General features: G+C 56.6%; 7 protein-coding genes across 7 annotated transcripts in view; 3 read left to right on the top strand and 4 right to left on the bottom strand.

The window, feature by feature from the left end:
* ACA1_228800 (uncharacterized protein) overlaps positions 1–862 on the top strand; it is a gene marked incomplete at both ends in the record, with an annotated part of 1,853 nt that extends 991 nt beyond the window's left edge. The window contains 3 exons of the mRNA XM_004346504.1: positions 35–190; positions 292–460; positions 549–862. Of these exons, the coding sequence (XP_004346554.1) occupies positions 35–190; positions 292–460; positions 549–862 (639 nt within the window). The remainder of the gene's footprint in view (positions 1–34; positions 191–291; positions 461–548) is intronic.
* A 3,121-nt stretch (positions 863–3,983) lies between these two features.
* ACA1_228790 (IgA-specific serine endopeptidase) lies at positions 3,984–6,211 on the bottom strand (the record flags this gene model as incomplete). The annotated part of the gene is made up of 5 exons (XM_004346503.1): positions 3,984–4,089; positions 4,191–5,440; positions 5,580–5,707; positions 5,794–5,926; positions 6,014–6,211. The coding sequence occupies 5 exons, from the start codon at positions 6,209–6,211 to the stop codon at positions 3,984–3,986; spliced, it is 1,815 nt and encodes a 604-aa protein (XP_004346553.1).
* Positions 6,212–6,429: 218 nt separating this feature from the next.
* On the top strand, positions 6,430–7,114 carry ACA1_228780 (nicotinamidase-like amidase; the record flags this gene model as incomplete). The annotated part of the gene is made up of 2 exons (XM_004346502.1): positions 6,430–6,505; positions 6,594–7,114. The coding sequence occupies 2 exons, from the start codon at positions 6,430–6,432 to the stop codon at positions 7,112–7,114; spliced, it is 597 nt and encodes a 198-aa protein (XP_004346552.1).
* Positions 7,115–7,138: 24 nt separating this feature from the next.
* Positions 7,139–11,456, bottom strand: ACA1_228770 (PH domain containing protein; the record flags this gene model as incomplete). Its single annotated transcript, XM_004346501.1, has 16 exons — positions 7,139–7,832; positions 7,924–8,172; positions 8,285–8,388; positions 8,454–8,525; positions 8,622–8,757; positions 8,849–8,901; positions 8,993–9,113; positions 9,192–9,300; positions 9,383–9,924; positions 10,022–10,125; positions 10,189–10,281; positions 10,386–10,521; positions 10,607–10,683; positions 10,759–10,879; positions 10,958–11,066; positions 11,210–11,456. 16 exons carry the CDS (start codon positions 11,454–11,456, stop codon positions 7,139–7,141), a joined length of 2,967 nt encoding a protein of 988 aa, XP_004346551.1.
* Positions 11,457–11,559: 103 nt separating this feature from the next.
* ACA1_228760 (Mitochondrial carrier protein) lies at positions 11,560–13,589 on the bottom strand (the record flags this gene model as incomplete). Its single annotated transcript, XM_004346500.1, has 11 exons — positions 11,560–11,652; positions 11,773–11,987; positions 12,090–12,194; positions 12,296–12,412; positions 12,508–12,547; positions 12,635–12,732; positions 12,850–12,930; positions 13,018–13,062; positions 13,147–13,213; positions 13,294–13,394; positions 13,520–13,589. 11 exons carry the CDS (start codon positions 13,587–13,589, stop codon positions 11,560–11,562), a joined length of 1,032 nt encoding a protein of 343 aa, XP_004346550.1.
* Positions 13,590–13,775: 186 nt separating this feature from the next.
* Positions 13,776–15,140, bottom strand: ACA1_228750 (dual specificity phosphatase, catalytic domain containing protein; the record flags this gene model as incomplete). The annotated part of the gene is made up of 6 exons (XM_004346499.1): positions 13,776–14,010; positions 14,241–14,301; positions 14,383–14,480; positions 14,580–14,687; positions 14,807–14,864; positions 14,993–15,140. The coding sequence occupies 6 exons, from the start codon at positions 15,138–15,140 to the stop codon at positions 13,776–13,778; spliced, it is 708 nt and encodes a 235-aa protein (XP_004346549.1).
* Positions 15,141–15,265: 125 nt separating this feature from the next.
* ACA1_228740 (uncharacterized protein) lies at positions 15,266–16,869 on the top strand (the record flags this gene model as incomplete). The annotated part of the gene is made up of 9 exons (XM_004346498.1): positions 15,266–15,346; positions 15,459–15,552; positions 15,637–15,713; positions 15,861–15,936; positions 16,032–16,130; positions 16,209–16,280; positions 16,392–16,460; positions 16,560–16,733; positions 16,832–16,869. 9 exons carry the CDS (start codon positions 15,266–15,268, stop codon positions 16,867–16,869), a joined length of 780 nt encoding a protein of 259 aa, XP_004346548.1.
* Between the last annotated feature and the right edge of the window lie 439 nt (positions 16,870–17,308).

Below are 17,308 nucleotides of genomic sequence, written 5' to 3'. Positions count from 1 at the left end.
CTCTTGTCCGCGCTGAGGACGGTGAAGACGAAAGGAGCAGTCCACCACGAAGGACAGCTTCATCACGCGCGATGTGGGTAACGTCACCACCGAGAGCGCCTTCACCTTTGAGTTTGGCGTGCGCCCCATCGAAGAGGCCAAGGCCCTGGGCATCGATCTTGAGCTGAGCGCTCTGCCCTTCCAGCTTCAGGTACGCAGCAACAGCCCACTTCACATCAAGTACTTGTATTGGTGTACCAGCAGGTGCTGAGAGTAGAGTCTAACTCGTTTTCTTATGCGCGCGGCGTGCAGATCCGCTACACGAAGCTCGACGGCATGAAGTGCATCCGCATCATCTCGCGGGAGCAGAAGGCCACCCGCGACAGGGAGCAGGCCGAGTTGGCCGCCAACGTCGACGTGCTGGGGCTCAACGCCGTGCAGAAGTCTGCCAAGATCGCACAGAAGGGCGAGTACACCGCTGGTATGGTTCCCGCTTGCTCGCTCGCGCTGACCTGCGATCGTTGTTGGCCTCTAACCACGCCCGTCTCGTCTCGTTTGCTTTATTGCAGCTCGCCTGGAGAACTTCACGCACACCAAGTTGATGAGGAAGGTGGCCATGGGCTCGGAGGATAAGAAGCAGAAGTTTGCGGCGTGGGGCAGCAAGCAGAGGGTCCTGGAGTCGGAGCTCAAGAGCGTGAAGGTGCGCGAGTTGGACGAGGGCCTGGCGCTCTCCGATGAGGACGAGGATGACGACGTGTTCGAAGAGGAGAAGGCCGAGAAGCGCAAGGCCAAGAAGGTCGTCAAGGAGCAGGCGCGCAAGGAGAGGCGAGGCGACGAGACCGCCAAGGTTCTCTGGGCCTTCCGCTCGAAGAGGAACAAGTAGAGCACTTGAATAGGCCAAAAAATGCCGCCCAACTTTGCACTTATTTGTCGACTTTCTGAGGTTTCCCATTGGCCCAGCGGACAGCCATTCCACGGGGATGTTGTGGTTTCACGATGCTGACGTCACGCGCCCAACTTTGCACTTTTATGCCGACTTCTTTTCGCGGATTTCTTAATATATTCAAGGAAATAATTCGCGTCCACATGTTTGCTGCGGTGAGAACCTTTCTGCAACCAGCTGCCCGCCTTGTTCTCAACCTGATGGCCACACCACAAGGCTACCCCTGTCTGCACACAGACTGTTCCCTCCGCCTGCAACCAAATGGTCAGCGATGGCCATACCAATGTGCCTCCAACCGAAACCATCACCACACCAAAGCTCAACATCACCACTCTCCATGTGAACGGCCCTGTCCTGAGTGTAACCAGGTATGTGAATATGGTGTAGAGAAGAGATGAGGGAGGTGTAAGATGGGGTGGAGCAGGGCAGGGTGGGCCAGGCGGAGCAGGGCGGCAGGAGGGGCGTATTGAAGTACCTGTACTGATATAAAATAACATATACCTAGATATTTGATGTGGTGGCATTAGGCGCAGCACCACCAGCAGCATCAGCTCCACATCCCTGCCCACACACACAGTGTATGAAAGCCTACACAACCACATCCCACCTCCTCCAGCACCTGCAGAAGACACCACACTGCCAGAGAGAGAGGTGTGAAGGCTGTAGCAGCGCAGAACAGATTCTCACAGCAAAGAGGGCATGAGTGGAGCACCGTGAGAGAGAGGAGGCAATCCTAGAGGAGAAACGTGCCACCAAGTACATGGCGGTTGACAAGCTTCTGGCGGCCATCAAGACAAGCTACTGCACCAACAACAGACTCCAGCATAAGAACAAGACCTACACCACATTCAAAGAAGATGCTGATGAGCTTGTGAAAGAGGTGCTCCCATACCCTTGCCTTCCCCCTTGGTGCACCTCATCATTGTTGCCCACATTGTCATTGCCTGCAGCATCATCTTGCTGTTCTCTGTCCACCATCACATTCACCCACAGTGTTAACCTCTTATTGATCTCCACAGACCATCAAGCAGGTGTACCAGACAGACAACATTGCTGAAGGCATCATGAAGCTGCTCAATGACCAAGTCCTCTGTGAGAAGCTTGCCATGGCTGGCTGCCCACTTGGAGTGGAGAAGAGACCATCAGTAGCAGAATTGCTTGCACTCAAAGATCAGCTGGGGATATCAGGTACCTCATGTACACCATCACCACAGATTGACACTCACCACATGCTATAGATGTCCAGTGGATGGAAGTTGTCCAGACGTTCAGGCTAGAGAAGTATGGCACTGTCCACAAGCTGCATCAGCATCAGCACACACTCAACAACACCCTACCCATCCTCCCAACATCAACCTTGGGGCAGGGCTACCACATACCTCTTCACACCTACCTCAAGTGGCATCTCCAGCAGTTGCCACTGGAGTCATCTCCCTCAAGCACTCCTCTTCTCCTGAAGTTATCATTTGATGGTGCAACGATCACATCAAAGAAATGCACCCAACAGGAGCTCAGTGGCTTCCAGTTCATCCAGCCACATGAACCGCTCTCATCCATCAAGTCGCCAAAGAACTGCCACGTGTGGCTTGTCTACATTGGCGGTGAAAGTGAAGAAGAGCTGCAGTGTGAACTGCAGTCCACCATTGAGGTACAGCCCTGTGCATGGATATGACAATGACCTACAGTTCATTACTAATCAACCAACAGGCGGTGCATCACATTATGACCAACATGAAGCTTGTTGTCACTGGGAAGGAATGGACAATCAAGCCAATACTCACCTGCAATCTCAAGGCGCTCATGAAGTTGATGGGGCTCTATGATGTGTTTCACCCAAAATCCAAGTCCAAGTGCCCCTTCTGCGCATGCAAGGACATGTATGTCCACAAACAAAGCCTGTCAGTACAACAGTGATGAGCAGTGATTGATTGATATCATTTATGTTATATCAGCAAGATCAATGACTTTACCAAAGAGGAGTGGCCATTCCACGTGGAGGAGTACCAGCAAAAGTGGGCAGAGGAGGTTGAACAGCACCAAGGGAGTGGGAAACATGCTTATGCTAAGGATCATCATGGGGTCATCACCACACCAATCTTCAAACTGCCACTCACACAGATCATCCCCTGTAACCTGCACGCCATCATGGCAATCCTCAAGAAACTGGTACATGCTTCACACACCTGATAGTTCCACACACATAGTAGCTATACTGATACCCTCATTTGCAGCTCCACCTCATCATGGTAGATGTCCAGGAGGATCCTGATGTCATCATCCCCATGGAAGGTGTTCTGCTGACAAAGTGTGGGGTCAAGGTCATGCAATCTGAGAAGCCAGCCCTGGCTGTGACAATAATGTGATGATAGGCCAGCACTTGTGTGAGGAGCCCCCAGATTGGCAGGGAGAACTTGATAGGAAGTGGTGCCCGTTCCTGGGGCAGATGTGTGTGGATGAGGGGGCTGATGCTGTTGACGAACTTGTGTAGCAGTGTTGCCCACTTGATTTGCACTGTGACATTGTTCATGTGTACAATTTCGTTCTCCTTCCAGCTGATTGCTCCTGACCACACTTCTTTGCTCTCAGCCTTTACCTCCTGGCTTGCGGTGCTCCCATTCTCCTCCTTCTCCAATTTCACCTTCTTCTTCGCCTCCAATGCTTCATCAATCACCAATTTACGTTTACTGATTGCCGCCTCGCCCTCGTCCAGCTTATCGCCTCGCTCGCTCGCCTCCTCGTCCATCCCGCAACACAAATTAAAATAATACATGCATTTCTTGAAAGAAAAGGGATAAGGCAAAATAAAAAGAGTTTTCGTGATTTTTTTCTCGTGCACTCTTGGGCGGGGACACCGTAAACCCTCATTTCTATTCAAGTGGAGACACCACTCGTTCTGCCTGCGCACCAGGACGTATGTAACAACTCAGGTTGTGCCTTCGCACTATAAACCGGCGCATCCGTCGAAGCACAACAAACCAAAGAAGGTGGACAGGGAGTAGAGTTGATGTTGGTCGTTGGTTGTTCAATCAAGCTAGTTGTGGACAACGCAAGGATTGGGGGCTCACTGGAACTTGGTGTGGCTCTTCTCCGGTAGCGGCGCGGCAGCTTCGGCGGCCTGCTGCCGGCTGGCCAGATTCTTGGCCACCTTCGGGTCGAACTCTCCACCGCTGTTACGTACATCGGGATGGCGCACACACACCACACAAGCAATCGTCATCAGCAAGAGAGTGAGAGAAGGAGAGAAGAAGAGAGAAGAGGATTAGGGTACCTTCTCTTCTTCTTGCGCGAGGGCACCTCTGTAACCTCATCAGTGTCATCCTCGGCGGGCGCGGCGGGAAGAGCGGGAGCGGCCTTCACGGGCTGCGCGGCAGCCGCGGCCTTTCGCTTGTTGTTGGCCGCGGGGCTGGCCGTCCCCTTCTTGGCAGCAGCCGGGCTCGGCGCCTGCTTCTTCGCGGGGCTGGCCGTTGCCTTCTTCGTAGGTTGGGCCGGGCTGGACGCGGGCTCCTTGGTCGGCACGACGTCCATCTTGTTGGCATCGGCCGCGGCGGCGGCGGCGGCAGGATTAGCGGCAGTCTTGCCGCGGCTTCGCCTCCTCTTCTTGGCGGGGGTGGTGGCCTTGGCCTCCTGCGTGGTGGTCTCCGAGACCGTTTCCGCCTCGGCCTGCGGCGCAAGGTCGGCCTTGGCCTGCTGGATGGCATTGGCCTTGAGGGTCGCAGGTGCAACTGCGGCGGCGGCCGTGTTCGTCGTCTTTGTTGTCGTCGTCGTCGTCGTCGCAGTCGTGGCGGTGGTCTCCTCCTTGGCTCCCTCAATTTGGCCCGACTTTCGCTTCTTCCTCAGCCGCTTCTTTTGCGCCGACGTCAGTTGAGCTTCGCCAGCGGTAGCCGCAGTGGGAGTGGTGGTGGCGGTCGTCGTCGACACCGTTGGCGTGCTGGGGGCCGTGGCAGCCTCCGGCGAAGGCTTCGCTGGTGTTGTTGTCACAGTCTTAGCGGCGGGAGTCTCGGGCTTGGCCGGAGTGGCCGGCTTGGCCTTGGCAGGAGTGGCAGGCTTGGCCTTGGCCGGGGTGGTAGAGGGCTTGGCCTCGGCCTTAGCTGGAGTGGCGGGCTTGGCCTTGGCGGCGGGCTTGGCCTCAGCGGCCTTGGCGGGCGTGGCTGGCTTGGCATCGGTCTTCTTCACCTCCGTCGCCTTCTCTTCCACAAAGAAGTCGTCTTCGTCTTCGTTCTCTTGCTCCTCTTCGCCGTTCTCGGCAGTGGCCTCGTCTTCATTCTTTTTCGTCGTGGCGGCCTCATCCACCTCCTCCTCTTCTTTCTCTTCGTTCTCCGCTTCTGCGGCGGCTTCGGTCTGTTCTGCGCCCTCGAGCTCGCCCTCGGCTTCGCTTTCCTCGGTGAGAGCCTCGCCCTTGTCCTTCTTCTCCTGGACGTAGGCCTGCACCCGCTTCTTGATCTCGTTCCGCTTCTCGAGCACCTTGGGGTCGGTCATTTCCTTCACGATCGAGATGTACTTCTCGTTGCGCGGGAAATACTGTGCGGCCTTACAAGTCAGCGCACCACCGCACACGCGTACACATCACATTATCGAACACACACACGACCACACACACGCACGCACGCACACACACGCACACACACAAGAGAGAGAGAGAGAGAGAGATGGAGCGTACAGTGACGTAGAGCAGATCGTCGGCGATTTTGTCGAGCTGCTGCTGCAGAGTGGTCTTCTCCTCATCGGTGGTCGCGGCGAGGAGCTTCTTCTGGAGCGTCTTCTGCTGTCGGTCCAGCTTCTGCTTCTCTGTAAAAGTGACGACACACCACCATTGCAGTCGCGAGGGTGTGAGGCTCCACTACCGCGTGTGCACCACGACACACGATCTGTACCAAAGAACTTGATCATCTTGTACTTGCGCTGATACTGGTCATTCTTCTTCTCCTGGAGCTCGACCTGGCGCTGCTTGATGAGCCGCTCCAACTCGGCCTCCTTTGCCTTCCGCTGCTCCTCCGGCATATCTTTCTGCTCATCGCAAAAGATTAAATTAATTTAATCTTCAATTGTGATCTAAACGTTTCGAATCGTTTCGATCTCGCCATCACAAGGTACCTTGTTTCGGAGGAGGCGCTGCGTGCTGCGGATGAGGTCAGCCGTGCGGACCTTCTTCTTGGGCGGCTCTCCATCCTTGGTGATGGCGCCGGCACCGCGCCTGGCGGGACCCAATCGGCCGCGATTTCCGCCTCTTCTGCCCCTTCCACCACGTCGGTCCTGCCCCTCCTCTCCGTTGTTGTCCGTTTGCTTGGGCATCCTTGTGGTGTTGGCGATTGACAGCTTTTACAATCGAGCGTAGAATGAAGAAAAAGGCCAAAACCGAAATGGCAATACAAGTGCGTTTCGAAAATTCGGAAACTTTGGCCAAATTTGATGGAAGGTTCCATCTGCCGCCAGCGACACAACATGTCCCCCCCACACTCCCTTTGCCCGCTTCTCGACCACCACAAACTCAACCCACAACAACAGACAACATGTCCACGCCTCAGCCGCTCCCTTCCACTCTGCCTCAGCAGGCTACGGCACTCGTGGTGATCGATGTGCAGCATGGTATGCCTCCTCCCTCCACATCCCTTTACACCTTATTATTTATGAGTATTTATTGGCCTATTTATTTATTACATTTTTAATTAAAAAGGATTCGATGAGTTGGCCCACTGGGGCGGCGCACGCAACAACCCGCAGGCCGAGACCAACATCTACGCGCTCCTCACCGCATTCCGGGCCGCCAAGCGCCCGGTGTGGCACGTCCACCACCACTCCCTCGAGGCCGGCTGCCCGCTCAACCCAGACTTCAGCCCGGAGGGCTTCGCCGCCGTCCCGCTGTGTGCGCCGATCGAGGGCGAGCGCCGGCTGACCAAGCACGTCAACAGCAGCTTCATCGGCACCACGCTCGAGGAGGAGCTCCGCGCGCGGGGCATCACGACACTGGTCCTGTGCGGGCTGACCACCAACCACTGCGTGAGCACCACCACGCGGATGGCGGGCAACCTGGGCTTCGACACGTATCTCGTGGGCGACGCCTGCGCCACCTTCGATCGGGTGGGGGTCGACGGGCGCAAGTGGAGCGCGGAGGACGTGCACCAGTGCAGTCTGAGCGATCTGCACAGGGAGTTCGCATGGGTGGTGACCACCGACGAAGTGGTCAAGGCGGTGTGATTTTTTATGGCTATGGTACATAGATCAGTTCTCCTTCTTTGCCTTCTTGTTCTTCTTGGTTAGTTTGGTGTGGCTGTCGGCCTCCTCCTTTTCCTCTTCCTTTTCCTTCTTCTTTCTGTGTCGCGGAGAGGTCACCACTTGAGTCTTGGAGGCAGCCAGATCGCTCGTCTCATTTGCTTCGCTCTTGTCGTCCTCGTTTTTCTGTTTCCTCTTTTCGCCTTCGTTCTTTTTCTTCTCTTCGTTCTTTGCTTCTCCCGTCTTCGCTTTCTCGGCGCCGAAGACATTCTTCCACTCGTCGTCGTCTTCGCTCTTTGCCTTCCGCCGCGTCGCCTCCTTCTTTACAGCGGCTCGCTGCGGTGACCCTGGCAGTGAGGTGGTCGCCGACCCCGTTGTGCCATCGCCGTGGTCCTGCCGAGCGACCGACTGGCTCCGCTGGCGCTCCTCGACGGCCGGTAACGGAGCCGATCGAGACGGTGCGTACATGCTTCCGCTCTTGCGGCCCAGCGACAGCGTGCTGCGTCGGCGACCCGACGACGACGGACTGCCCGACAGCGGCGATGCAGCCTCGTCACTGCTGCCGCCTGAGCTTGGGCTTCTGTCCAGTCGGTTGGTCGCGTCACCGCTGCCCTCCTTGAGATTGGCGAGCGAGGTGCGGAGGAACGTCATCAGCATCTTGCTCGGCGTGTTTCGCTTCTCCTGGCGCTCCTTTCTCGCACTACTGTCCCGCTGTGGTGCTCCGCTTGACGCTCTCCTCGCCGTTGTTGGTCTTCTTCGCTCTTTCGACGTCTTCTTTCTTTCCGTCGGTCGACGAGTCGTTGCTCGACGTATTGGTGGTATCTTCCGCCGCGGCCCAGGTCTGCTTTTTCTTCCTTCCCTCGACGTCGCTTTCGTTCTTATTTTCGCTTTCGCTTTCGTTTCGGTCGCTCATCGCGACAGGCCCGCCCTCGCCGTCCCTGCCTTCCTTGCCCCGCTCCGGGTGGAGCGTGACGTTGTACTTGCGGATCCCAACAGCACGCACGTGGCGTTTGAGGACGTCCACCCAGGCATTGAGCTCGGACCTGTGTGCGTGTGTGTGCGTGTGTGCGTGTGTGTGTGTGTCGTGTGTGTCATGAGTGTCGTGTGTTGACTTGAAAGCTGTAACACATCTCTGCGAGGAAGATGATGGCGTACTCGGATTCGGCAGAGAAGAAGAGAGTGCCGAGGGAGGTGACCATCTGAAGTGAGTGCTCTCTCTTCACCTCGCTGCCCACCCTTCTTACCTCAATCATGCCCTCCTGCAAGCCAGCGATCGGTTAGCGCACGGTGGAGGAGTTTGTGTTGTTAAGCTCAGTTCACGCACCAGTTTCACACCTCCGGCTTGCTTACCGAACAGAACGTCCTTTGAGTGCTTGTAGTAGCGCAGCTCGTCTTTCTTCAACACACACCATCGCTGTGGAATGCAGAGAGGAATGTTGTGTTGGTTTGCATTCCATTCATGAGCAAGGCCCTCTACGAAGATGGGGCAAACCTTCTTCCATCGCGGGTTGGTGCTGGACGAGAGCCACAGCGTTCCTCCCTTGCCGTTGCTCCGGCTGACGGAGATCAGCTCGATCAGCGCCCACAGGCTCTCCTTGATGCCGTCTCCCGATGCCGCACACACCTCCCTGTGTGTGTGTCGTGTGTGTGTCGTGTGTGTGTGTGTGTGTGTCGTGTGTCAACAAACGACACAGAAAAACCATGTAAGATTCCGCATACCTCCAGGGACACCCCGCAGCATCGGCAAACTTCCGGAGCTCTTCAGTTGAAACCTGCACAACCGCACGCAGCACAAAGAAGAGAAATCAATTTGGGAATGCATGTGGAATGTGCGGAAGTAAGACGGATTGTCGAGGAGTGTACCTGCTTGTCGGCGGGGCGGTCGTTCTTGTTGCCCAGCACGAGCATGGGCAGCTCGGACGAGTCCTGATTCTTCACGCGGCACACATCGTCAACGAATCCCTCGCACTCCTCGAAGCTCATCCTGCACGCAACGGACGGAAAGATGATCACTGTCGCTTCAGGCCAACGCATGCAGACTGAGCTCGGGAGTCAAACGTACGGCTGGGTGACGTCGTAAACGAGGAGGAAGCCTTGGGCCGAGCAGATGGCCTCGCGTCGCGCCTCCACGTACTGCTCCTGGCCCGCCGTGTCGATGAACGTCACCACGCCTTTGTGCGCAACGCACACGTCAGCATGTTGAGCGAACACACAACAGCGACAAAAACAACAGAGAGGGAGACGCACAAGCACGGTTGTCGATCACAATGCGGCCCGAGTACTCGTCCTGCAACGTTGGGTCGGCGGTGTCCTCGCCATAGAAATCATCGACCAGGAATCGTGTGATGAGTGATGACTTGCCCACTCCGCCACCGCCCAACACGGCTATGGTAAAGACATCGATGGCTTCGTTCTTTTCCTCCTCTTCGTCCTCTCTTACCAGCGGCATGCCTTCTCGCTCTTCGTTCTTTTTCTTCATTTTCTCTTTCTTCTCTTGCTTCTCTCTCTTGCTTATCTTGTCTATCACGGTCGGCACGTCGCCACTGCTCAGCGAAAGATCGCCGCTCTTCGCCTTGGTGCTCTTTTTCTTCGATCGCCTGATCTTGCCAGAGCTCTCGAACAGCAATGCGCGCTCGCCGGCGGTGGTGGTGAGGTATCGTCCCTGGTCCAAATCGCTGGTGCAGCTTTCGCCGATCTCCGTCGCGGTTTCCCCTTCGAAGGGGAAGTTGAACTTCTTCATCATCACCGCTCGCACGTGCCGTTTCAGCACGCCGAGCCATTCTTCCCTCTCTTTCCTGCGCCAAATCACGTTGGTATGCACACACACACACACACACACCACACACGCACACACGCACACACGCACACCACCGCGAGAGGAATGTGGTTCACCTGCTTTTGGCTCCGAAGTAGAAGGTGCCGGTGGGCATGACCATCACCAGGGCATCTTCGCGTCCCACATCCTTGTGCGCTCGTCGTACTTCGATCATGCCCTCCTGCGTTCACCAAGAGCATGAGCCGCGGATACAATTCACGCGTGCCCGAGGGGCGGCTCGTACCAACTTGATGGTGCCCTTGGGCTTGGACAAGATCGGCATGCCCTTGGTGCTCTTGAAGTAGTTGAGCTCGTCGCCTTTCAGCACAAACCAGTACTGTTCACCAGCCCCACGCAACGTTGTGTGTGTGTGTGTGTGTGTGTCGGTTCGAGTTAGACCGAAAGTCAAGTCGCGAAATGTAGCGCGTGCCGTGCGAGCACCTTCTTCCAGCGATTGAGGGTGCTGGGTGTGATGGCCAGGACCCCTTCCTTGCCCCGGCTGAAGCTCACGTCGATCAGCTCGATCAGGGTCCGCAGCGCCTCCTCCACGCCCATCCCGTCCGCGGCGCTCACCTCCCTGGACGACGTCATAGTGCACGCGTGCCGTGTCTCTTCGTGAGCCTCCGCCGGGGCATGCTAGGGGTGCGAGGCAGTGAACGTACCGCCACGGGCAGCCGATGTCATCGCCAAAACATTGCAAGTCTTCAGTTTTCACCTGCTCGGCCACAGCAATCAGAGACTGAGCGCGGGCGCGCACACGCCACGCACACGCACACGCACACACACACGAGCACAAGGAGGTGAGGTGGTGTACCTGCTTGTCGGCGGGGCGGTCGTTCTTGTTGCCCAGCACGAGCATGGGCAGATCTCGCGAGTCCTTGTTCTTCGCGCGGCAAACGTCATCAACGAATCCCTCGCACTCCTCAAAGCTCATCCTGCACGCAACGGTCCGACCCAACATCGTCAGCAGCCGCCCCCAACAGCTTGTCTACGACGAATAGGGGGGGAGCTACCGCTGGGTGACGTCGTAAACGAGGAGGAAGCCTTGGGCCGAGCCGATGGCCTCGCGTCGCGCCTCCACGTACTGCTCCTGGCCCGCCGTGTCGATGAACGTCACCACGCCTTTGTGCATTCACGACCAGACACGAACCAGGCGACACGACACTCATGTGAGGGCGGAAAGGGGCATGGCTGTTGAGTCCCCCGGAGGGGGGGGGGAAGAGCGAAGGCGAAAGCGAAAGCGAAAGGCGAAGGGAGGCGCGTACAGGAGCGTTGAGCGGATAGGTGGATGCGGATGGTGTACTCATCGCGTAGAGTGGGTTCGTATTCGTCTCCTTCGCCCTCATCCGTCTTGACTATGGCTTCCTCCGCTTCATCGTTCCTTTTGTTGCCTACCCGCTCGATAAATCGACGGATGAGGGAAGATTTGCCCACCCCGCCTCCTCCCACCACCGCGATCGTATAGACACCTCCTCCATCTGCCTCCCCATCTTTCCCCGATCCGATCTCCATCATAAGTACAGTGTTGTAATATTGTCGAGTTTGTTTTTTAATTTCCGTTTGGAATTTAAATATCTAAGAAATGTTCTTAACATTCCTTTGATGCCGCCAGCTGCTACTGTTTGACGGAGAGCCGCTTGGCCTGCTCGTAGGTGATGGTCATGAGGAAGGACACGGGGGCCATCGACATCATGCGCGCCGTGATGCCCTTCTTCAGCGCTCGCCAACCTAGTGATACGTGTATGGGGAATAACGGCCGTATGTGTGAGCTTTCAAGGGCTCTCAGACACATGACGCAACACAGCACAAAGCAACCCACGCAGGGCACCTTCTTCTCGGAGCAGTTGCTTGGCGGTCGCCCAGATGGAGATCTTCTGATAACTTCGAGTTGAAGAGGCGATTGGTGGCCGCTGGCTGCTGGTCGTGGTCTGCTGCTGCGGCGGCGGCGGCGCTGCTTCGGCCGAAGTCGCTGGGGAAGAGGGTTGGTGTAGGCCAGCACCTGGAGCCGGGTCTTGACTACGTCCATCGGGTTGGTCACCACCACTGCAACAACGAGCGATCGTTTGACGTGTGCGGTGAGACACATCCACAATCATCTACCGTGGGACACACACACGTCGAGAGCGAGCGGAGTGAGGCCTGTACCGGCAGTGCTGCCGGCAAGAATACCACAGAGCCCGAACACGAGCACATCCAACTGCCGGAGCAACCCGCCCTGTTCGTTGATGAATGCGGCGGCCTTGCCCTTGACTGTGGTTTTTCCCCACCGTACACATCAAAGAACGAAAGAACGAAAGAGAAAAGGTTTGAGAAAACAACCAAAGAGTCGTCAGTGAGTGGTATGATTGTACCGCTGGCGTAGGTGCCCCACCAGATGCCGGACGAGGGGACGTAGACCATCATCGACGCCGTATAGCCGCGGTACAGCCCTCGCACCCCCTCCGTCTTCAAAATTTCGCAAAACGCGTCTGGTGATGCGCACATGAGTGAGCTTGCGAGCGATCACCACACCAGCAAGCAGCCAAGCAAGCAAGATCGGCTGCGCGAGGTCGGTACTACGTACTGATGCCGCCCGAGTACTTCCGCTTATTCACCGTTCCGTCCTGTGTTGTGCGAGTGAAGGAGAAAGAGGGCGAGGAAGTGAGTGCTAGGCGACGACACGGTGGGCGTGTCAGGCCTCTCGTACGGACCTGGATCATGAGAAGTTGAGAGATGACGTCGAGCGGCACGCTCACCAAGGACGAGGCCAGCGAAGCCGTGCCGCCTCCGATGAAGTTGCGAAGAGCATCTACTCGATGGCGAATGAAGCATCACAACGAGAGCGTCGATGAGTATTCGAGTAATGTAGGGACACATGAATCTGGAGGGAGTTGATGATTGTGGTGTGCGAGACAAGGCGCCGCACCGTATCTCAACGAGTCTGTAGGGAAAAATGACTTGATTCGATGTCGCACAAACTCGTAGACTGTGATGTACATGAACTGGCCTGCAAGAAGAATTGACATGTAGCACAGGGGAGGTCAGCAACATACACTGACCCACTCCTTTCGTCATCGTGTGAGCGACTCCATACCGGGAATGATGCCCACCGATGTGGTGAGGAAGCCCTTGTAGAAGCCTGGCGTCGTAAGTAGAGGAAGGTCAGTTCGCACGCACGCACGCACGCACACCAGCTTGCTAAGGTTCATGGCTCTTCACATACCTCTGAATCCCTCCAGCTTGAATATCTTGCGGAATGCGTCAAAGGTGCCTCGATACTGCGAACGCCCCTGATCGGTCGCGCAAGCAAGTGGAGTCAGCTCGCTGGCGCGTGTGTGGTGTGGTGTCGTGTGGCGTCGGTGTGCGGTACCTGCTGCACCTGCAGCCTGGTCTTGATAAGAATGGGCGGGTAGACCAGCGTCCGCACACCCATGAAGAACGCAAAAGACCAGACGTAGAACTTGGACTTGTCTGCTCTCACCACACATGCATCGATTATTGTGTTCTTTATTAATGATTTAATTTAACACGGTTGCTCCGCCCAACCACAAATCACTGCGTCACAGTGTTGAAGGGGGAGGATGGGGGCGACGCACCAAGAGATTGCCAGTCGATGTCGTCTCCAACGAAAACGCTCCCCTCAGCTGAATTGATTTCCGATTCCATGGCACCGGAGGTTGAGCCTTGAGCTGAATAAAGACGCGTCTCTCTATGCACTTTGTCACTGCAGAAGGGCAATCAATGGGAGATGTGCGAGCAGTCGACACCTTCTTTCCTCCCGAACAAAGAGAAAAAAGTGTTCTTTTACAGGCTCTGGCAGAAAATGCAAAGAAAACACTAAAAACACCACGCTCACTGGTCCTTCTTGTTGTCATCGGCGCCACCATCAGCTGAAGTGATGGCGGTGCTGGTGCTGGTGCTGGTGCCGGGCTCGGGAATGGTCACGGGCGTGCCGGACGCGTCCTCGTCCTGCGGCACGGTGTCCCAGAAGTCGAACACCACCTGGCGCTTCCATACGTTGGGCGACACCTGCGGCCGCTTCTTGTTCAAGTGGGTCTGGGCTTCGACGGGCTTCACCCCAGGATATCTGCGCTCACCGTGTGAGGTGATGCACGTGTGCGGTGGTGCGGTGGTGCGGTGGTGCGGTGGTGCGGTGGTGCGGTGGTGCGGTGGTGCGGTGGTGCGGTGGTGCGGTGGTGCGGTGGTGCGGTGGTGCGGTGGTGCGGTGGTGCGGTGGTGCGGTGGTGCGGTGGTGCGGTGGTGCGGTGGTGCGGTGGTGCGGTGGTGCGGTGGTGCGGTGGTGCGGTGGTGCGTTACCTTTCGATGAGGTAGCACAGGACGATGGTGGTGCTCCGTCCTCGGCCAGCCTTGCAATGGACTGTGCGCGGGGAGGTGACATCAGCCGACGAAGTGGGGGGGGGACAACTGGGCCAAATCTCTAGAAATGTGTTCTATGTACCATAGACGCTGTCGCCGTTGTTGGTGTGCTTGCGGATGAAGCGCAGGGCCACCTTCACGTCCTCCAGGGTTGGCGGGAAGTAGTCCACAATCGGGACGCTGAAGAGGTACTACTCGGTCAGCTGCCACATACGCACACGAGCCACGCACACGCACACGCACACGGCGCCCAATAAAAGAAGAGGGCAGAGCCGGTACCGGAGCTGTTCGATGCCGTAGCGCGCGTAGGTCTGAACGGGTCCGGCGTACTCATCGCACGTGTTGACCACGCCCCTCACGCCCTGGTTGTACAGCAGAGGTACGTGCCTGCACATTCCATCAGCGGCCAAAGGGCAATTCGAGACAACAAACGCGCCGTGAGATACACGCGCCACGACACGACACGACACACAGACGAGGCGAACAGGAAGAGGGTGCGACGGTACCAGTAGAAGGGAAGAGCGCCCAGGATGATGGAGTCGTCAACACGGTCCCACCAGTTTCCTGCAGCGGTTGAATTATTATCAATATTTTTATTTATTGATTTATTTGTTAATTTATGGTAATGATGCGCTGGCGTTCAATGTGTTGACGATGTTATTAGCGCTCGCTAATTGGAGGGGGGCGGGTACGGAATTTGGTGGGCCAGAGGTAGTAGAGCGTGACGTTGTAGATGAGGGTCGGATAGAACAGGACGCGCGAGATCCAGAGCGCCATGAATTGGGGCGCCCATCCTAGCGGCTCCTTCCGGTAGTGCTTCGGCCGTACGTGTTCCGACATGTGCGTCTCTCTTCCGTCTTCTTCTGTTCGTCGCTGGCGAGCTCAACCAACAACAAAATCAAAAGAGCAACGGGAAAATGAAAAACAAATAATTACAAAAATAAGTTAATCTAACAAACGCCACAATGCTGCATGCGCTGCTGGTGCTGATCGGCTCAAGTGGGCGCGTTGTGTTCGAGAAAGAGTGGGTCAAGACCATCGCTGGCGTACGCTTACCCTCTCCCAAATACAAATCATGAATTCTCTCTACAAATTAATCACATTATGGAAACAAATTTGTTGTTAACATGTTTTGTGGTTGGTGTGGGGCGGAGGCAGAGGGCAACGCTGTACGGAGGTCTGCTGACCACCATCCAGACCTTGTCCAAGCAGAGCCTCGCCATGCACCCCTCGTACATCGAATACGGCCAAGGTACCTTGCCCTCCACATCTCTCTACGCGCCCGTGCCGTCGTGTCCAAGCGCGTGCGAATCTCGCTTAACCCGTTGCTTTGCAGTGGCGGTGACGGTAGTATTAGACGCCGACTACGAGAAGACGAGCATGGTGTGCGCTCTGTTTCATGACATCGACGACGTACGTCTGGCTCACCGCGATCGATCGCGCACTGTCATCGGCTTCACACCGCGACACACACCGCGACACACACACACACCGCGACACACAGTACACGCACGCACGCACGCACAACCGCACACGCACTAAAACACTGTGCCGCCGCAGGGACCAGACTTTGGCCGGCTGATTGCCAAGGCCATCCTCGCGGGCTTCCTCAAGGAGTACCCCGAATTCACCGCCGGTAAGTGCCGTGCATGTGTGGTGTGGGCCATCACAATGCTGTGCGACGGAGCGCCCGGCTAAGCGTGCGTGTCGTGTGTCGTGTGTCGTGTGCAGCGGCCCGCAAGCCATCGATTCAGAATCAGAAGTTCACCAATTTTGCCAACAAGCTGGTGGACATCATCTCCAACGCCACGCAGTCCATCCTCAACCAACGTACGCCGCCTTGCGCCGTTTTTTCTTTACCTTGGGGGGGAGCTCATCGTGTGTGTGTGTGCGTTCTCTGCAATTCAGTGAAAATGAAGCACAAAGGCCTGGTGAGTTCCCTCCTCCTGTTCGACGAGGGCCAACAGCCCGTCACATCAGGTGCCCCCTCTCCGCCCCCCTCCCACCATTGTTGGCCGGAGCACTCAGTGCCTACCGACACTGTGTGTCGTGTCGTGTGCGCGCGCGTGCTGAATCCTTCTCGGATTGCAGGCAAGCTCGACGACCACGTCGGCGTGGTGGCCAACCTCCAGGCGCTCATCACGTTCTCGGATGGCATCAGTACGCGCACCCCCATGTTCCGGTGATGATGCCGATGGCTGGTCGGGGTGTGGCACACAACTCACCAGGCCAAACAAATCGTGGTGACCGCCTGCGCAGTGTCGGAGCGGCAGGACGTGGCGCAGTCGATCACGCTGGAGATGTCGGAGAAGATCGTGTTCATCCACCGAATACGGAACGGGCGAGCCTCGCTCGTGTCCATCTGCAAGAAATCCATCAAAAAGAGTATCCACCTCCAGTACATCGAAGAGACCGTCACCCTTCTCGAAAAGCGTACGACAGCTCCCTCCCTACCACCTTCACACACACGCACACCGCACACGCACACGCACACCACCTGGTGTACAGTTTTTCTTACCCTGTGTGCGTAGTGTTCGTGCTGCAGTCCAACCTGATGGCCGACCACTAGTGGTGACCTGGACAGCCCAAGGGCTCCTTTGTACAATCTCGTCGGCCAGTCGTAATCACAACAACTCAACAGTGTAAGAAGGCGATGCGAGTGGTCTGTGACACGCAGGGAGTGTGTGTTTAAAGTGGTGACGTAACGTTGTTGGTTGTTCTTGTGGTTTGTACAGAAACATGGGTGGTCGTCTGCCAAGGGAAAGGGCAGAAGACGGGCACGAGCCTCGGTTGGGTGGGTGCTTCATCGGTCGAGTGCGGTCGCGCGCGTGCGGTAGTGCGCGACTCACTCTTCTCCGCGCGGAGAAGAGAGAGCGGTGCAGAATAGATGAGAAAGAGAGAAGAAGAGGTGGAAGATTCAATCAAACACAGAAGGAGAAGATTGGAAGAGAGGAGATAGTAGGTAGGAGGAGGTTTTGAGAGAGGAGTGCTGAGGTGGATGATGTGGT

The sequence above is a fragment of the Acanthamoeba castellanii genome (genome assembly GCF_000313135.1).
Source record: "Acanthamoeba castellanii str. Neff unplaced genomic scaffold scf7180000084761, whole genome shotgun sequence".
Taxonomy (NCBI): domain Eukaryota; phylum Discosea; order Longamoebia; family Acanthamoebidae; genus Acanthamoeba; species Acanthamoeba castellanii.
The sequence above is the reverse complement of the archived record's forward strand: the minus strand, read 5'-3'. Positions and strand labels throughout refer to the sequence as shown.